This window comes from Dendrobates tinctorius, unplaced genomic scaffold, assembly GCF_039654945.1.
Source record: "Dendrobates tinctorius isolate UK_male_01 unplaced genomic scaffold, ASM3965494v1 ptg000086l, whole genome shotgun sequence".
Classification (NCBI taxonomy): Eukaryota; Metazoa; Chordata; class Amphibia; order Anura; family Dendrobatidae; genus Dendrobates; species Dendrobates tinctorius.
The window spans coordinates 37,204,070-37,224,122 of record NW_027361754.1 but is presented as its reverse complement, the minus strand read 5'-3'; the positions used below and the strand labels follow the sequence as shown (position 1 = coordinate 37,224,122).

General features: G+C 42.6%; 1 protein-coding gene across 5 annotated transcripts in view; it reads left to right on the top strand.

The window, feature by feature from the left end:
- Positions 1-20,053, top strand: part of NCAM1 (neural cell adhesion molecule 1) — a 542,627-nt gene that overhangs the window by 374,539 nt on the left and 148,035 nt on the right. For all 5 annotated transcript variants that reach the window (XM_073585308.1, XM_073585309.1, XM_073585307.1 and 2 more), the window contains one exon: positions 18,867-19,017. In XM_073585308.1, coding sequence (XP_073441409.1) covers positions 18,867-19,017 — 151 coding nt within the window. The remainder of the gene's footprint in view (positions 1-18,866; positions 19,018-20,053) is intronic.

The following is a 20,053-nucleotide window of genomic DNA, read 5'->3' as shown; positions in this document are numbered from 1 at the left end:
ATAGGAGAACTACTTGCAAGTGGCCACCTTAAATACCTTTTCTCATGATTTGATACACCTGGCTATGAAGTTCAAAGCTCAATGAGGTTACAAAACCAATTTAGTGCTTCAGGAAGTCAGTAAAAAGTAGTTAGGAGTGTTCAAATCAAGAAAATGATAAGGGTGCCCATACTTTTGCACCGGTCAAATTTTGTTTAACCCCTTCACCCCCAAGGGTGGTTTGCACGTTCATGACCGGGCCAATTTTTACAATTCTGACCACTGTACCTTTATGAGGTCATAACTGGAACGCTTCCATGGATCCCAGTGATTCTGACATTGTTTTCTCGTGACATATTGTACTTCATGTTAGTGGTAAAATTTCATTCAAATAACTTGCGTTTATTTGTGAAAAAAACAGAAATTTGGCAAAAATTTTGAAAATTTCGCAATTTTCCAACTTTGAATTTTTATGCCCTTAAATCACAGAGATACGGCACACAAAAAACTTGATAACTAACATTTCCCACATGTTTACTTTACATCAGCACAATTTTGGAACCAAAAATTTTTTTTGTTAGGAAGTTATAAGGGTTAAAAGTTGACCAGCGATTTCTCATTTTTACAGCACCATTTTATTTTTAGGACCACATCACATTTGAAGCCACTTTGAGGGGTCTATATGATAGAAAATACCCAAAAGTGACACCATTCTAAAAACTGCACCCCTTAAGGTGCTCAAAACCACATTCAAGAAGTTTATTAACCCTTTAGGTGCGTCACAGGAATTTTTTTTGAATATTTAAAAAAAAATGAACATCTAACTTTTTTTCACAAAAAAAATACTTAAGGTTCAATTTTTTTTATTTTACCAAGGGTAACAGGAGAAATTGGACTGCAAAAGTTATTGTACAATTTGTCCTGAGTACGCTGATACCTGATTTGTGGGGGGGAATGACTGTTTCGGCGCATGGCAGAGCTCAGAATGGAAGGAGCGCCGTTTGACTTTTTCAATGCAAAATTGGCTGGAATTCAGATCAGACGCCATGTCACGTTTGGAGAGTCCCTGATGTACCTAAACAGTGGAAACCCCCTACAAGTGACCCCATTTTGGAAACTAGACCCCCCAAGGAACTTATATAGATATGTGGTGAGAACTTTGAACCCACAAGGGCTTTACAGAAGTTTATAACGTACAGCGGTACAATTAAAAAATATTTTTTCCACAAAAATTATCTTTTCACCCCAATTTTTATTTTCCCAAGGGTAACAGGACCCTAAAAGTTATTGTGCAATTTGTCCTGAGTACGCTGATACCCCACATGTGGGGGTAAACCACTATTTGGGCGCATGGCAGAGCTTGGAAGGGAAGCAGCGCCATTTGACATTTTTGGCTGGAATTGAGATCAGACACCATGTCGCGATTGGAAAACCCCTGATGTACCAAAACAGTGGAAACCCCCCACAAATGACACCTTTTTGGAAACTAGACCCCCTAAGGAACTTATCTAGATGTGTGGTGAGAACTTTGAATCCCCAAGGGCTTCACAGAAGTTTATAACATACAGCCGTACAATTAAAAAATCATATTTTTTCCACAAAAATGATCTTTTCACCCTCAATTCTTATTTTTCCAAGGGTAACAGGACCCTAAAAGTTATTGTGCAATTTGTCCTGAGTATGCTGATACCCCACATGTGGGGGTAAACCACTATTTGGGCGAAAGGCAGAGCTCGGAAGGGAAGCAGCGCCATTTGACGTTTTTGGCTGGAATTGAGATCGGACACCATGTCGCGATTGGGAAACCCCTGATGTACCTAAACAGTGGAAACCCCCCACAAATGACACCATTTTGTAAACTAGACCCCCCAAGGAACTTATCTAGATGTGTGGTGAGCACTTTGAACCCCCCAGTGCTTCACAGAAGTTTATAACGCCCGGGCGTGAAAATAAAAAATTCGTATTTTTTCCACAAACATGATCTTTTAGTCACCATTTTTTTATTTTCCCAAGGGTAACAGGAGAAATTGGACCACAAAAGTTGTTGTCCAATTTGTCCTGAGTATGCTGATACCCCATATGTGGGAGAAAACTACTGAATGGGCACACATCGGGGCTCGGAAGGGAAGTAGTGACGTTTTGGAATGCAGACATTGATGAAATGGTCTGCGGGTGTCATGTTGCCTTTGGAGAGCCCCTAATGTACCTAAACAGTGGAAACCCCCCACAAATGACCCCATTTTGAAAACTAGACCCCCTAAGGAACTTATCTAGATGTGTGGTGAGCACTTTGAACCCCCAAGGGCTTCACAGAAGTTTATAATGCCAGGGCATGAAAATAAAAAAATCGTATTTTTTCCACAAACATGATCAATTAGTCCCCAATTTTTTCATTTTCCCAAGGGTAACAGGAGAAGTTGGACCCCAAAAGTTGTTGTCCAATTTGTCATGAGTACGCTGACACCCCATATGTGGGAGAAAACTACTGTATGGGCACACGTCGGGGCTCGGAAGGGAAGCAGTGATGTTTTGGAATGCAGACTCTGATGGAATGGTCTGCGGGTGTCATGTGCGTTTGGAGAGCCCCTGATGTACCTAAACTATTGAAACTCCCCACAAGTGACCCCATTTTGGGCACTAGACCCCCCACGGAACTTATCTAGATGTGTGGTGAGCACTTTGAACCCCCAAGTGCTTCACAGAAGTTTATAACGCTCGGACGTGAAAATAAAATAATCATTTTTTTCCACAAAAATGATATTTTTGCCCCCAATTTTTTATTTTCCTAAAGGTAACAGGAGAAATTGGACCCCAAAAATTGTTTTACAATTTGTCCTGAGTAGGCTGATACCCTACATGTGGGGGTAAAACACTGTTTGGGTGCATGGCAGAGCTTGGAAGGGAAGGAGCACCATTTGACTTTTTCAACTCAGAATTGGCTGGAATTGAGATCAGACGCAATGTTGCATTTGGAGAGCCCCTGATGTGCCCAAACAGTGGAAACCCCCAATTCTAGCTCCAACCCGAACCCCAACACACCCCTAACCCTAATCTCAGCCCTAACCCTAGCCCTAACCCTAACCCTAGCCCTAACCCTAATGGAAAAATGGAAATAAATACATTTTTTTTTATTTTATTATTTTTCCCTAACTAAGGGGGTGATAACGGGGGGTTTTATTTACTATTTATGGCGGTTTTTATGTTTGGCAGCTGTCACACGCTAAAAGACGCTTTTTATTGTAAAAATAGTTTTTGCATCACCACATATTGATAGCTATAATTTTTCCGTATTTTGACCCACCGAGTCATGTGAGGTCTTATTTTTTGCGGGACGAGTTGAAGTTTTTATTGGTACCATTTTCGGGCACGTGACATTTTTTGATCGCTTTTTATTCCGATTTTTGGGACGCAGAATGAACAAAAACCAGCGTTTCATGAATTTCTTTTGGGGGAGTGCGTTTACACCGTTCCGCGTGCGGTAAAATTGATAAAGCGGTTTTATTCTTTGGGTCAGTACGGTTACAGCGATACCTCATTTAGTTGTTTTTTTTATGTTTTGTCGGTTTTATGCAATGAAAACTATTTTATATAAAAAATAATTATTTTTGCATCGCTTTATTCTGCGAGCTATAACTTTTTTACTTTTTCGCTGATGATGCTGTGTGGCGGCTCGTTTTTTGCGGAACAAGATGACGTTTTCAGCGGTACCATGGATATTTATATACGTCTTTTTGATCGCGCGTTATTACACTTTTTGTTTGGCGGTATGATAATAAATCATTTTTTTTTGCTTCGTTTTTTATTTTTATTTTTTAAGGGGTTCGCTAAAGGGGTTAACTAATGGGACAGTTTTATAGGGCAGGTCGTTACGGACGCGGCAATACCTAATATGTGTACTTTTATTGGTTTTTTTTTTTTTTATTTCTAAAAAATGGATTTATTTGGGGGAATATTTTTTTTTTTCTAAATTATTTGGTGATTTTTTTTTAATTATTTTAACACTTTTTTTTATTTTTTTTTTAACTTTATTACATAGTCCCAGGTGGGACATCACTGTCCTGTGACAGATCGCTGATCTGTCACATCACAGATCACTGTGACAGATCAGCAATCTGTCACAGGCATTGAAGAAGACTTCCTCTTGCCTGCGCTTTGCAGGCACTGAGGAAGCCAGCTTCCTGCAGGCCCCCGAAGGCCCCCGTCGCCATCTTGGATTCGGGGGCCTGCAGTAAAGGAGCCCCCCGCAGCAGCGCTGCACATTGCGCTGCCGTGGGGGGCTCAGGGAAGCACGGAGGGAGCCCCCTCCCTGCCGATGCTTCCCTTTAACCCCCCGGTACACCGCGATCGTGTTTGATCGCGGTGTGCAAGGGGTTAACGTGTCGGGGGCGGTCCGTGACCGCCCCTGACACATTGTGCCGGGTGTCAGCTGTGATAATCAGCTGACACCCGGCCGCGATTAGCGGCGCTCACCACGTGGGCGCCGCTGATCGCGGTAGACGTACTATCCCGTCCATGGGCATAGGGGCCCGGGTCCCATGGATGGGATAGTACGACGGATGTCAGAAAGGGGTTAAATGCAGACTGCACATTTTCTGTTAGTACAATAAACCTCATTTGAATCCAGAAATATAACTGAGTCCATCAGTTATTAGATATATGAAACTGAAATAGGTGTTGCAAAAACCAAAATTGTTATAAAGAAAAAAGGTTAACATTAATAGGGGTGCCCAAACTTTAACATATGACTGTAGTTAGTAAGGCCGAAAAAAGACATTAGTCCATCCAGTTCAGCCTATAAAATTCTGTCAGAATAAATCCCCAGATCTACCGTATTTTTCGGACTATAAGACGCGCTGGACCATAAGACGCACCCCTATTTTCAGAAGGAAAATAGGGGGAAAAAAAAATGTGTCAAATGGGGGTCCGTCTTACAGTCCGAATTCAGCTTACCTGGGAAGGTATCCGGCACAGGTGGAGAAGTAGTCACAGGGGTCACTCAGTGGTCCAGGCTTGTGCGGTGGCGGCTCTGTGCTAGGGCAGGTTGGCTGGGGTAGGTGCAGCTGTGCTGGGGCTGTGGCAGCTGTGCTGGGGTAGGGGCAGCTGTGCTGGGACTGTGGCAGCTGTGCTGGGGTAGGGGCAGCTGTGCTGGGGTAGGTGCAGCTGGGGCAGCTGTGCTGGGGCTGTGGCAGCTGTGCTGGGGCTGTGGCAGCTGTGCTGGGGTAGGGGCAGCTGGGGCAGCTGTGCTGGGGCAGGGGCAGCTGTGCTGGGGCAGGTGCAGCTGTGCTGGGGCAGGGGCAGCTGTGCTGGGGCAGGTGGGCTCTGCGCTGGTGGCAGCGGGCGGCGCCCTGCGGTGAGGTGGTGGCAGCGGGCTGTGCTCCGATGCAGGGGCGGCGGCTCCGCCGGCATTTCTTCGCAGCCCGGGGCCCCCCGCACAGCCCTTGCTGGCCCTGCCATGTTGCGGTGGCCTCCGGGAGCATGGACGCCGGGAAGATGGGGGACGAGGGACGAGATTCAAATCCGGCTGTTGCAACACCTGATTAGCAGGAGTTCCGGCATTGGTCTCCAATCATGCTCATACTGATGACCAGTACTAAGGATTCGTCATCAATATTGTAGTCCTGGAAAACCCCCATACACTTTAGAAAAAAAAGTAGTCAGATTCTAGCTGGAGCAGTCGAGCATGTAATGGTTATGGGCCACTTTTGAATCCCCTAAAAGATAATCTTCAGAGAGAGAAGGTTCAAACATGTTGAATTTTAACATGCTCGTGTAACACAGATAATTGGATGCAGCGACATAGGCGCAGAGCAAGGGTTAACAGGGGTAAACAGTTGTCTGATTTAGTAGGGAGTAACAGGAGATAAATCAGATTAATGCTAGAAATTACAAAAGAACGGAGAAACTTAAGAAGGCAGTTTATATTTATGTTTGTTTCACTTAGGCCGTGGTCACACTTGAGAGTGTGATGCGAGAAGCTTGCACATCAATAGCTAGCACTGCCACTGACACTTGGGACTGGAGTGTGCGGCTGCATAGAAATAAATGCAGCCGCACACTCTGGTGCCAGGTATTGATGCGAGAGACTCGGGCAAGTTTCTTGCATCACACTCGCAAGTGTGAGTCCGAGGCTTGTCACTTCCTCTGGGATGAATGTTGGATGCCGGCTGAGACCGGTGCTGAGGTCTTCCAGCTTCCCCGCCTAACAAATCAAAACAATCTTCTCCTGGCAGCAGTGGGCGGTCAACGGTCTGACCTGTTGAGCCCCTTGTCCGTTACACTGTTCTGCAGCCAGGAGTCTTTCACAGCAATCTCCCACTCGGCGTGCACTCCGCTGCATGCCCGTCGATGTCCCTGGTCCTTTCTGCACCCCACCCTTATCGCTATAGCGCGAACTGTCGTTACTCGCGGCACGACGCAGGTCCTCACTCTCACTTCTCTCTGACAGGAACTCCCTCTCGCTTCCCACACAAAACCCCTTATACTCCTCTGGCTTACCACGTCCCCTCTCTGCAGGTCATGGGCTTCCTCCGTCCTCCATTTCTTTCACACTTGCAACAATAAGCTCGGCCCCAGCAGTTCCGGACCCAGTACCCTGTCAGCACCCACCACCCGGTTTTCTCACTTACACCCGATTGTTCTTTTCTTCTGAGAGATAAGCTGCAGCCAGAGATGTTTAAAAACACAAGCATGGTCGGAAAAACCAAGCATATACAGTATGTGTATGAGTGGTATCGGGGAAGCTAAGGATATGTACTCACATGCTGTTTTGCAGCATTTTTTTTCTACACCCAATACCACAGTGGCGAAAAAAAACACCACGTACAGTATGAGTGTGTTGCGTTTTTGCAATATTTCCACTTGCATTTTTTACCTTTTTGTTAGAGTGGATGAAAATAATTAAAAAATAGAAGCAGAGAAAATAGGGTTTTATATCCACACCATAGACTGGTAAATTACATTCTGGCACACATTTTAGCCTTGGAATGATAGGAATGACTCCTCCCTTAGCTAAGTGAATGGCATTCAGCCGCCACTGCTGCAGTATGCCAATCACCTAGTGGAGGCTGAGTTATGCTGAAAATGGAGCTGGGGCAGCAGAAGTTCTCCTTTCCTCCCTGAGTATTTCCTGCCTCATTTGCATATCACTTCTAAGCTGGAGCCCTCAGCAACAGATTTTGATTAATAAATGTATGGATCCACTTGTTTTTTTACCACCAACAATGCAGTTTAGTCGTTTGGGAGGAGTGGGGGTAAGATGAGCTGACAGACTACCTTTTAAAGAAAAAAGTTTCCCAGTATAAGCATATTTAACTGGCCACATCATGGATTGGCGGCCACAGAGATGAATAAAACATAGATTTGATTTTATTTTTCTCATTTCTCCTATCTGTTGAGTAGATATTTTATTGTAAAATTTAGGTTAGAATTTATGATATTATGGATGTTACCAGAGATTCATCTTTGGGGGGTGTGCACTTTTTTCCCCTGCATGACATTGACCAATCATAACAGGAAGGGGGACAAGAACACGCCCCCCCCAGGTCAGAAGTAAATGCCTTCTCCTTTGAGATATAATGATAAATGGTCCTGCGCTCAGCCTTGATATCTGAAGGAAAAAAATGGATTGTTGTTCCAGCATCTGGTAAAATAAATCTTTATTTTAAATCCATTAAAACTTGCAAAAATTACAATGGTTACATAGACAAGGCAGAGGAGCAAGACGTGTTTCGAACGCTCACTTGTGTTCTTTTTCACAGCTTGGCTACATAATCAAGAAAATTTACTAAATTACTAAAGATGTGCCAATGAAAACAGTTGGAACAAGTCACATGACACAATTATATCAATAAATACATTTGTTAAGCAACAGGTGTTTACAGTCAATAGTGATACATGGTTTCTCTCTTTAGATTAAAACCTTTAGGGCTTTTTGAATCCAGATTAAAATTCCAATACGCTTCTTTTGTCAATAACTTGCGTTTAATATCTCCACCTCTTGCATCTGGATATAGTAAAGAAGACATGTCATGACTGTGCTCAACAATAAAATGTTTTGCAATAGCAGAAACATTTCTACCAATGTAATTTGCAAATAACCTTAATAGAAATGTTTCTGCTATTGCAAAACATTTTATTATTGAGCACAGTCGTGACATGTCTTTTCAAGTTTTAGGTATATAAAAACTATATCCACATGCAAGAGGTGGAGATATTAAACGCAAGTTAATGACAAAAGAAGCGTATTGGATTTTTAATCTGGATTCAAGAAGTCCTAAGGGTATGTGTACATGTTGCGGATTTACCTGTGGAATTTTCTGCACGGATTCTTCCTCTCTTGGCAGAAAACGCAGTTGAAAATCCACGCGGATTTGATGCGGATTTTCATGCGGGTTTTTTCATGCAGATTTGTATGCATTCTTGTAAGCTAAATAAAGATATATTATTTAACAAAAAAAATTGTGATGCAATTTCTTATCCAACCTCTTCTTTTACATACTCCATTGAAGACCATATAATCACATACCATGTTCACATATGTTTACACACACAAAAGAAATTTAAGTAAATAATTATATATATATATTTATATATATAATAATCTTTATTTTTATATAGCGCTAACAAATTCCACAGCGCTTTACAGTTTGCACACATTATCACTGCTGACCCCAATGGGGCTCACAATCTAAATTCCCTATCAGTATGTCTTTGGAATGTGGGAGGAAACCGGAGTGCCCGGAGGAAACCCACGCAAACACGGGTAGAACATACAAACTTCTTGCAGATTTTGTCCTTGGTGGGATTTGAACCCAGGGCCCCAGCACTGCAAGGCTGCAGCGCTAAGCACTGAGCCACCGTGCCGTGTGTGTGTATATATATATATATGTATATGTATATATATATATATTGCACACAGTTAGGTCCATATATATTTGGACAGAGACAACATTTTTCTAATTTTGGTCCTAGACATTACCACAATGAATTTTAAACAAAACAATTCAGATGCCGTTGAAGTTCATTTGAGGGTATCCATATTAAAATTGGATTAAGGGTTTAGGAGTTTCAGCTCCTTAACATGTGCCACCCTGTTTTTAAAGGGACCAAAAGTAATTGGACAATTGACTCCAAGGCTATTTCATGGATAGGTGTGGGCAATCTCTTCGTTATGTCATTCTCAATTAAGCAGATAAAAGGCCTGGAGTTGATTTGAGGTGTGGTGCTTGCATTTGGAAGGTTTTGCTGTGAAGGAAACTGAAGGAAACATGCGCTCAAAGGAGCTCTCCATGCAGGTGAAACAAGCCATCCTAAAGCTGCAAAAACAGAAAAAACCCATCCGAGAAATTGCTACAACATTAGGAGTGGCAAAATCTACTGTTGGGTACATCCTGAGAAAGAAAGAAAGCACTGGTGAACTCATCAATGCAAAAAGACCTGGGCGCCCACGGAGGACAACAGTGGTGGATGATCGCAGAATAATCTCCATGGTGAAGAGAAACCCCTTCACAACAGCCTACCAAGTGAACAACACTCTCCATGAGGTACGCTTATCAATATCCAAATCTACCATAAAGAGAAGACTGCATGAAAGTAAATACAGAGGGTTCACTGCACGGTGCAAGCCACTCATAAGCATCAAGAATAAAAAGGCTAAACTGGACTTTGCTAAAAAACATCTAAAAAAGCCAGCACAGTTCTGGAAAAACATTCTTTGGACAGATGAAACCAAGATCAAGCTCTACCAGAGTGATGGAAAGAGAAAAGTATGGCGAAGGCGTGGTACAGCTCATGATCCAAAGCATACCACATCATCTGTAAAACACGGCGGAGGCAGTGTGATGGCTTGGGCATGCATGGCTGCCAGTGGCACTGGGTCACTAGTGTTTATTGATGATGTGACACAGGACATAAGCAGCCAAATGAATTCAGAGGTATTCAGAGCCATACTGTGTGCTCAGATCCAGCCAAATGCAGCCAAACTGATTGGTCGTCATTTCATACTACAGATGGACAATGACCCAAAACATAAAGCCAGAGCAACCCAGGAGTTTATTAAAGCAAAGAAGTGGAATATTGAAAGGCCAAGTCAGTCACTTGATCTCAACCCAATTGAGCATGCATTTCACTTGTTAAACTTCAGACAGAAAGGCCCACAAACAAACAGCAACTGAAAACCACCGCAGTGAAGGCCTGGCAGAGCATCAAAAAGGAGGAAGCACAGCGTCTGGTGATGTCCATGAGTTCAAGACTTTAGGCAGTCATTGCCAACAAAGGGTTTTCAACCAAGTACTAGAAATGAACATTTTATTTACTATTATTTAATCTGTCCAATTACTTTTGGTCCCTTTAAAAACAGGGTGGCACATGTTAAGGAGCTGAAACTCCTAAACCCTTCATCCAGTTTTAATGTGGAGACCCTCAAATGAAAGCTGAAAGCATGAACTTCAACTGTATCTGAATTGATTTATTTAAAATTCATTGTGGTAATGTCTAGAACCAAAATTAGAAAAATGTTGTCTCTGTCCAAATATATATGGACCTAACTGTATATAGATGGATGGATGGATGGATAGATAGATAGATAGATAGATAATACCAAGCCCTATATTTAGTAATGAACATAATAAAATGGTACATAAAGAGTTAAATAAAGACACACACACACATACACACACAAAATCTGCATTAGGCCAGGGTCACACTTGCAAGAAACTCGCATGAGTCTCGCACCTCAATACCCGACACTGCCGCCGGCACTCGGACCCGAGCGTTGAGCTGCATAGAAATACATATAGCCGCACACTCCGATCCCGAGTGCCGGAGGCAGTGCTGGGTATTGAGGTGTGAGAGTTTCTTGTAAGTGTGACCCCGGCCTTAAACACAATATTTGTTTAATTAAAAAAAATGGAAAAAAAAATTGTGTAAGCCAACGACTGAGGCAGAAGTTTAAAGCCTGGGGAGGGGGTAATACCCATGGATCTTCCCAGGCTATTAATATCAGCTCATAGCTGTTTGCTTAGCCTTTACTGTCTATTAAAATAGGGGAGCCCCCCATAAAATATGGGGTCACCCTATAATTAATAATCAGAAAAGGCTATGCAGAGAGCTGTGGGCTGATATTAATAGCCTAGGAAGGGGACATGGATATTGCCCCCCCCGACTAAAAACACGAGCTCTCAGCCGCCCCAGAAATGGTGCATCTGTAAGATGCGCCAATTCCGGCACTTAGCCTCTCTTTTCCCACTTGCCTTGTAGTGGTAGCAAGTGGGGTAATAGTTGTGGGGTTGATGTCACCTTTGTATTGTAAGGTGACATCAAGTCCACGGCTTAGTAATGGAGAGGTGTCAATAAGACACCTGTCCATTACTAATCCTATAGTTGTTACATGTTAAATAAAGACACAGCCAGAATGAAGTATTTTAATGAAATAAAACACAACACAGTTTCCCATATTTATTATGTGCCTAATTCCTGCAACGCCTTCGTTCTCCAACACAAATACTCCCTGTTCTGATGTAATTCATTTAATAATGAGTGTCCCATGACGATCTCCCATGTAGAGCTGTCACATCAGGAGATGTGACTGCTCTTCAGGGCATCTGATGACACACTGACCAGAGTTAATACTTCCGCAGTGTAGTTCATCGGAGTTTGTTCCCCACTTTACGGCACTACCACTGCATGAGAATTTTCTCATGCAGCAGTGCCGCAAGTGAAATCATGAACTTCGGTGACCTCTAGGCGGCGGAGTGATCCACTGCGGGAGGATCACCTCCGGTCACTGGAGCCCTGTAGACCAGTCACATCTCCCGATGTGACAGCTCTACATGAGAGATCGTCATGGGACAATCGTTATTAAATGGATTACATCGGGACAGGGAGTATACTGTTGGCTTATTATTTTTTTTCAGGAAATCAAGGGAGTCGAGGATTAGCTGTTTGGTGAGTATGAGTACTGTATGTGTATATGTTTTTTTTTTGTTTTTTTTACTATTCAACACAGTAACTGGGTGATGGGACTACTATCCCATCATCGGCTAATGCTTTCACTGTTCTGTGTGACAGCAGACATAGCCGAATGGTACTAGTAGTTCCATCAGACGATTCTTGCCTACACCCACAGACACACGCAAACACGCACAGATACACACAGACACCCGCAGACAGACACGCACATCTCCGCACACACATAGCCTCCGCCCACACACACATTCTCTGCCCACACACTCTTCTTCCTTCCTATCTGCAGCATTTTCTGCATGCAACTCTGCAGCAAAATATTTTTACAACTTCGATTTTGCTGCGGATTTGGCTGACTCAATGGAAGTCAATGAGTGCAGAAACGCTGCAGATCCACAAAAAGAATTGACATGCTGCGGAAAATAAAATGCTGCGAATCCATGTAAGGAGGTCAAGGGCCTCGCCCTGTAAGTAATGACATTATTACATATTATCTGTGTGCTGAATGTATGTCGTGTGCATGTGTGTGTTTGCGGCCACACGACATTAGGTTATAGTTAGGTGTTATATTAGAAAAGGGCCACTAGATGGGGGCACTGAGCTCTGCTAGTGAGAAGACCTTTGGAAGGGTTACTTAGAGGAGTGGCTAGTGAGAGACAAAAAGAAGAGAGATTCCCTCCTAGGTTGAGTTGAGGGGGTAGCTATACTGGACAGAAGTGAAGCACAGCGAATGCCTACAGCAGTAGCCAGCGAGGAAGGTCGCTGGAGGTCCCGCAGTTAGAGACTGGGAATCTCAGTGGTCAAGTCAGCAAGCAAGGAAGAGCTGAAGTGACAACCAAGCCAGTCTATTGAAACCAGCCCGTGTTTGGAGTTGTGCAAGCCAGGGAGGTCCGTGGCTGAGCCCACTGTGGAAGTATCAGCTGGAGTACGGGAGCTTCGTGGAGAGTCTAGTGAGCTGCAAATCTAGGACACGAACAGGAGCAACAGTGCCATAAAGGGAAAAGTCAGGTACCTTCGTGGGCTGAAGTCGGGCTCAGGAAGAGGGAAGTAGTTCCGTGTTCACCGTGCTCTGTGTGACGTGTCATCTTGTCTGTGTGGTTCATACGTGTGAAGTGATGGAAGAAGTAACGTACTGCTGTAGATGAAGATGTATTGCTGTTTTCGAGTAAAGAGTCCGGTAGCCATTGTGGATATGCTGTGCCCTGAAGAGAATAAAGCTGAGTTGTTAAAGTTGTTTCCAGCCTCCGTCTGCAGTCATTTGAGTCCCCAGAGTGAACAGCATACGGTTGATGAAACAGCCTCCAGCACAGTGAGTACTGGAACGACCGCAGAAGCTACCCCCCGGCGGCCATGGTATTACATTCACGTTGATTTTTCCGCAGCATGTGCACACCAATTCTGGATTTCCCATTGGTTAACATTGGTTGTGCACTACACTGCGGATTTGATGCAATTCCGCGTGTCCAAAAACGCTGCGGGTCTGCATCAAAAGCCGCAACGTGTGCACATAGACTAAAGGTTTTAAACTAAAAAGAGAAACCATGTATCACTATTGACTGTTTTTATGCACCTGTTGCTTAATGAATGTATTCATTGATATAGTTGTGTCATGTGACTTGTTCCAACTGTTTTCATTGGCACATCTTTAGTATTTTAGTAAATTTTCTTGATTATGTAGCGAAGCTGTGATAAAGAGCGCAAGTGAGCGTTCGAAACGCGTTTTGCTCCCCCTCCTTGTCTATGCAACTATTGTAATTTTTGCAAGTTTTAATAGATTCAAAATAAAGAAAGAATTATTTTACCAGATGCTGGAACAACAATCCTTTTTTTTTCCTTGAGCACATTATCTAGTGTAAAAGAAGACATCCCCTTTATCCAGTCCAGATTTCCCAAACAGATTTTCAGTCCCACGATATATCATGCATATTGGCCAGATGACTATTTCCCCTATTTTTGTTGGTTGTCATTAGTAACATTCACGTGTACATTTTAAATTTTTAGTAAGTTGGCACTGGGAATCATCTGACCTTATGTGCACATTTGGCTCGTACATTCAATAATTCCATCCTTTCTGTAAGCCGCTGACACAGTAGCACTTTGCAACATATCCAAACAGTGTATGGCAAAACTCCTTGATTAACATTAAGGTCCATTGACTGTAGTTAAGGTTTCTATTGTCTTGAAAGCAAAAACAAACGTGCTTGCTTCCATCAAAGTAGAAAAAATCTTATAGCGTATGTGTCTTAGACTGCAGCACTAGACCTTGATGCCATACCCAGCCATCTAGCATCTCCATTTTCAAGTATTTCTGAAGAGGTTTACCCTGTATCCAGAATGTAAATTCATTATGTTTTTACATCCACTTTATTTCCTAAGGTTTGCCTTGCTTTTATTATAAGCCTGTAGGACACTTTAAGGAAAAAGAACATATGACTTGTCAGTTACTCCCCAATTCAGGAGCTCATAAAATTGTAATTTGCAATTGCTTTCCATTTCAGAATGGTTTCAGTACATTAGCTGAAGGTACAATTAGATTAAATTGTTTACAGTCGTTTGCCTGTTGACGCTCCTTTATAGCATCAGGATGTTGTAATTAGAATTGGTTAGAGGCGAGAAAGGCTGACCAGCCAGAAGCACATAATATCTTTCCACAATCTTAATTAGGGCAGATTGCTGCTGGATGCATCCTTGGTCCTGCGGTCTTCAAATATTAAAGCTTGTAGTAATACAACTATGATTTCATTTTGATGGGGTGAAGTGTTGGCCATTGTAAAATGGGAATTGGCTTCAGTTCATCTCATGTAAGGTATAGTTTTACTTTAGTGTGGCCATCAAGTGCTTTTTTATACACCGTATCTCCAGACCAGGAGGCCATTAATGTATCAAGCTCATCAGTTATGGAATGTTCAGTTTGTTTTTTTTTAATGTTTGAATTTTCAAAAAGTTCTAAGTGCAACGGTCGATTCAAAAGGACTTGCAGCAGAATGTGTGTGTCGGTCTCTAACTCCCTCTTCTCCTCCACTACTCATAAAATTTATGAGCACCAACTGTCATCTATCAGTAGTGGGAAAATCTGTATTCACTGAAGACAGATTTCAGTTTTTTTAGCTCAAAATTTTGAAAGTGAAAGATCGGTCCAGTAGGAGAAAGAATCAAATTTCTATGATATCTATTACAAAATGTCTTATTTTTTGTGTATTATTGATTTATGAAAATAAATAAATAAAATGACGGTTGCACTTTAAAGAAGCACTCCTCCCATCAAAGTTTTTATCCTCTTAATATTTTGCAGTCATTTTACCATATATAGCACTGTGTAATTACAATTTTACAATTGCTCATTTTGCCATAATACCCAGTTAATTCTTCTCTTTTCTGCTCTATTTATAAACAGGAAGTCTCTTCCCTGCATGAGTCATCACCTTTTTCAGCTCCTGACCCAGCTGCTCTGCTCCTCCCCCTTTCCAGGGACTTTTGCAGTGAATACTCATGCAAGGAAAAAAAGATGCCCTGTTTCTGCATACATCTAAGAAGGATTCAGCTAGCAGTGTTTAATCATGTGCTTTCATAGATGTAATGGAAAAGAGACCTATTAACTGGGTAGAAAGGCAGTATGAGCAGTTGTACAGTAAGTACACCATGCCATATTTTATGATGATTATATTAAGAGGATAAAAATTGTGATTCGTGTGATTCTTTAAGTAACTTTAGGACCACTTTCCTTTTTTTCCCATTGTTATATCGGGTTATTACAAAATGGTAGCACAAACAACATAAAAGGCAAGATGATTAGAAGTCCTCACTTTTAGCATGGAGGATGTTATAACATGATTGGTTTATTAGCTCCTGTTCTTTATCAGTTCAGCACAAAAGTTATAGAATTGGAATTACGTAAAGTCCACATGGACCTGGGCCTTGAGTGACTGCGTAGACAGAGGTCGCATTTGTTTGATTTTTATTGTTATAGTGAATAATTTGCAGATTACACAACAGTTTTTGTACTTTTTGTCGGATTCCCATCCACGCACAGCGTTAGATTTATACGGGCATAATATTGTGGTGACTGAGGTGAACCGTTTGGGAGTAATCGCATTGCGTGATTATGGCTGCCATACATTTCAGATTAATCAGATTATGGCTTGTCCTCATTTTCAGTGAATTTTGCATGTAACCTGCTGTGGTATTAATGATTTGCTAACAAACAAGTTAAAACACAGAGTAAGACTAGCCGTCCCCCTGTGGCAATATTATTAATAATATTTGGACTCCTTTTCAGAAATTTAATGATTGGATCACTCCTATCCCCTCTCATTTTAAAATGTTTGCACATTTCTGGCTATTTATCTAACCTGCACTTAAAATAAAAAACTTTGCTGGACTGTAAGAACATGGCAGAAATATCGACCCATGTGATTTGGTGGCCGAATGCGGCTCTCACATCGCTCGTTCGTAGTGGCCCCTTAATATAATTATTTATTACTAGCTGAAGAGCCCGGCTTTGCCCGGGCATAGTAACTAACTGTGGTTAGTTATAATAAATTATAATGATTTTATCTATATGTCACCTGAGTATATAGCCCCGCCCACTCCGCATAGCCACACTCACTCTAATATTCCACATTATCCCATCAGCCAGAGCCACCGGACTACTACCCCTAATATCCCACATCATCCCGTCAGCCAGTGCCACTGGACTACTACCCCTATTATCCCACATCATCCCGTCAGAGCCACCGGACTACTACCCCTAATATCCCACATCTGCCTGTCAGCCAGAGCCACTGGACAACTACCCCTAATATCCCACATCATCCTGTCAGAGCCACCAGACTACTACCCCTAATATTCCACATCCCGTCAGAGCCACCGGGCTACTACCCCTAATATCCCACATCAGCCCGTCAGCCAGAGCCACCAGACTACTACCCCTAATATCCCACGTCATCCCGTCAGCCAGCGCCATCGGACTACTATCCCTATTATCTCACATCAGCCAGAGCCACCGGACTACTACTCCTAAAATCCCACATCATCCCGTTAGTCAGAGCCACCAGACAACTACTCCTAATATCCCACATCATCCCGTCAGTCAGAGCCACTGGACTACTACTACTAATATCCCACATCATCCCATCAGAGCCACCTAGCTACTACCCCTAATATTTCACATCATTCCGTCAGAGCCAACATTGTCAGGTTGGCACTGTTACACCGATTAAAATGATTCCTGGGTTGGAGAAATCTGTCTTGTTTCTTTTTTTAATCTATGTTTGAATTGTTAAGTTAATGAGGATGCTTCATGCCAGATAAAGAGAAGATCCTGATTCTGGGCTCCCCCTGCAGTCTGTGTCAGAGGGTGGTCTGTGTCGGCACGGTAGTAAATTGTGTTATTTCCAGCTTTACAGAAGGACAATAACACCATAGAAATGATAAGAATAATAGGCCTCAGTTATCACAACTGTCTACAAGGAAAACTGTTGCTCATAGCAACCAATCACAGCTCAGCTTTCATCTTTTAAACAGCTCTGGTGAAATGAAAGATGCTTAGTGATTGGTTGCTATGGGCAACACAGGCAGTGTAACCTGTTGTGGTCAAGAAGATGTGCCTATGAAATATATATATTAGATATATGTTAGTTATTTATTATATGGGGCTATGTGAAGTGGGTGGGGCTATGTGGGGTGGGTGTGCTTTGATACACACATTCATACATACATAAACTCATTTTTATATATATAGATTTAAGGAGGTTCTATCGGCTCTGAATTACCTATCACATAGATTTGAAAAAATAGATTTGCAGGACCGGGATCCAGAAGACAGATCAGGCATGCGTTGTGTTGCAGCAATGATGTTGCAGCGGACCTAGTAATCAGAATAGGTGCTGGGATGCTTGTTGGTAGGAGATAATTCAAAGAGCTCTGATCTGGCGACCACAGTAAATCAACGCGGATGATGTCCTAGGGTCCTGTAAATTTTTTTTGCTCACCTCTTGTATCACAGGTCCTCATAAAGGATCTAGCACTAAAAAGAACCATACCTTGCAGGATAGTTTGAGAGAACATTCTTGATACTGAGAGCTCTGTAGGTATAGCTGTTAGATCCGGAGAAACTTTCATTCCACTGACAACTGAATAAAAAGCTATTTGTCCTGTCTTTCAGTATGTGTTTGAAGAGTTGAAGTGAATCCAAGAACCCACCAAAATCGCACAAACTAAATATTAATCCTATGTACTGTAGATACTGCAGATTTGAACCCATGGTCCCAGTTCTCCGGAGAAAGACTGCTATCCACCATGCTTCCCATTTAGTTCATTTAAATAGCAGATACAGAAAAGGATTTTTTTGAGGATCCTATTGCATGAATCCTCTAAGAACAGCCATTTAAATCTCCAGAAGGTGATACTACGTTAGCGACCAGTCATATTTTGGAACCAAATGGGCAGACCGGACATTTCCATGCAATAAGATCTGATCCTGGCAGGTTACTGTGTGCTGCCCAAGGTCTGTAAACTGGAGAAGAAGCTTCGGAACCTGACATTGGAGATGGCTTCACTTGAGAAAAAAAAATATAAAAGGAAAATAACACATTGGTAAAATATCCCTGACACCCACAGTTGAAACATTCAGTTTACTTTTGGTATGGCAGTCTCTAAGCAATGATTATGGTTTGGAGTTTTACCTCTGATCCACAGATACCAGGTAGTATCTCCACCGAACATCGATAGTCATTAACATCGTATTATATTGATATTCATTTGAAAATTCTTTATCAGTAGTGATTTGGGATTTTTCTCCGAGGCCAGACATGACCTGACATTGGATGAATGTTGTTTCTCAATAAAGTCTTCCTTAAATCTAAGACTGTATGTATCTATGTTGTGTAATGCCCTCGTGTACTGAGCAGTTTTTCTCTTTTCTGCAGACATTGGATGGGCGTATCGTAGTTCAGGGACACATCAGGATGTCATCTCTTACCCTGAAGAAAATCAAGTACACTGATGCCGGAGAATACTTCTGCGTTGCCAGCAACAACATCGGCCAGGACACAAAAGCAATGTACTTCGAAGTACAGTGTAAGATTTCTTCTGTTTTGCATTTTGTTTATTACAAGAATGAAATTCATTGTTCAAGCTGAATAAGTAGCACAAAAGTGAATTGTATATAATGCCACCCTAATTGCATACAGATGTCATATCAATGGAACGGAGATCAGGGTAGGTTCCTGGCCATGGACCCAACATTTCAATGTTTTGTTCACTGAGCCACTTAGTTATCACTTTTGTCTTGTGACATGTTCTCCATCATGCTGGAAAATACATTGTTGATTATCATATTTCCCCTGGATTGTTGGGAGAAGTTTCTCTTGGTTTTCTTCTCTTTGTGTCTTAGGCAAAATTGTGAGTGAGCCCCCTCTATCTATGGATGAGAAACCTCCACACATGAATGATCTGAGCAGGCTTTAAAGGGAATCTGTCACCCTTTCTTTCGGCTTGCAGCTGCCGTCATAGACATCGGGGGCTTATCTACAGCATTCTGTAGTGCTGTAGATAAGCCTCCGATGTAACCTGAAAGATAAGAAAAACACGTTATATTATACTCACCGGGGTGGGCGGTCCGGTCCGGTGGGCGTTGTGGTCCGGTCTGACGCCTCCCTTCATGCGATGACATCCTCTTCTCCCGTCCTGTAATGGCTCCGGCGCAAGCACACTGCTCTGCCCTGTTGAGGGCAGAGCAGAATCCTGCAGTGTGCAGGTGTCGGGAGAGGTCCGGCGCCTGCGCACTGCATAATTCTGCTCTGCCCTCAACAGGGCAGAGCAGTGCGCCTGCGCCGGAACCATTACAGGACGGGAGAAGAGAACGTCAGCGCATGAAGAAGGGAGGCGTCGGACCGGACCGCAACGCCCACTGGACCGAACCGCCCATCCCGTTGAGTATAATATAACATGTTTTTCTTATCTTCCAGGTTACATCGGAGGCTTATCTACAGCATTACAGAATGCTGTAGATAAGCCCCCGATGTCTATGCCAGCAGCTGCAAGCCGAAAAAAAGGGTGACAGATTCCCTTTAATGTTGGCAGGACACAGTACTTGTGGTAGTGGTCACCTTTT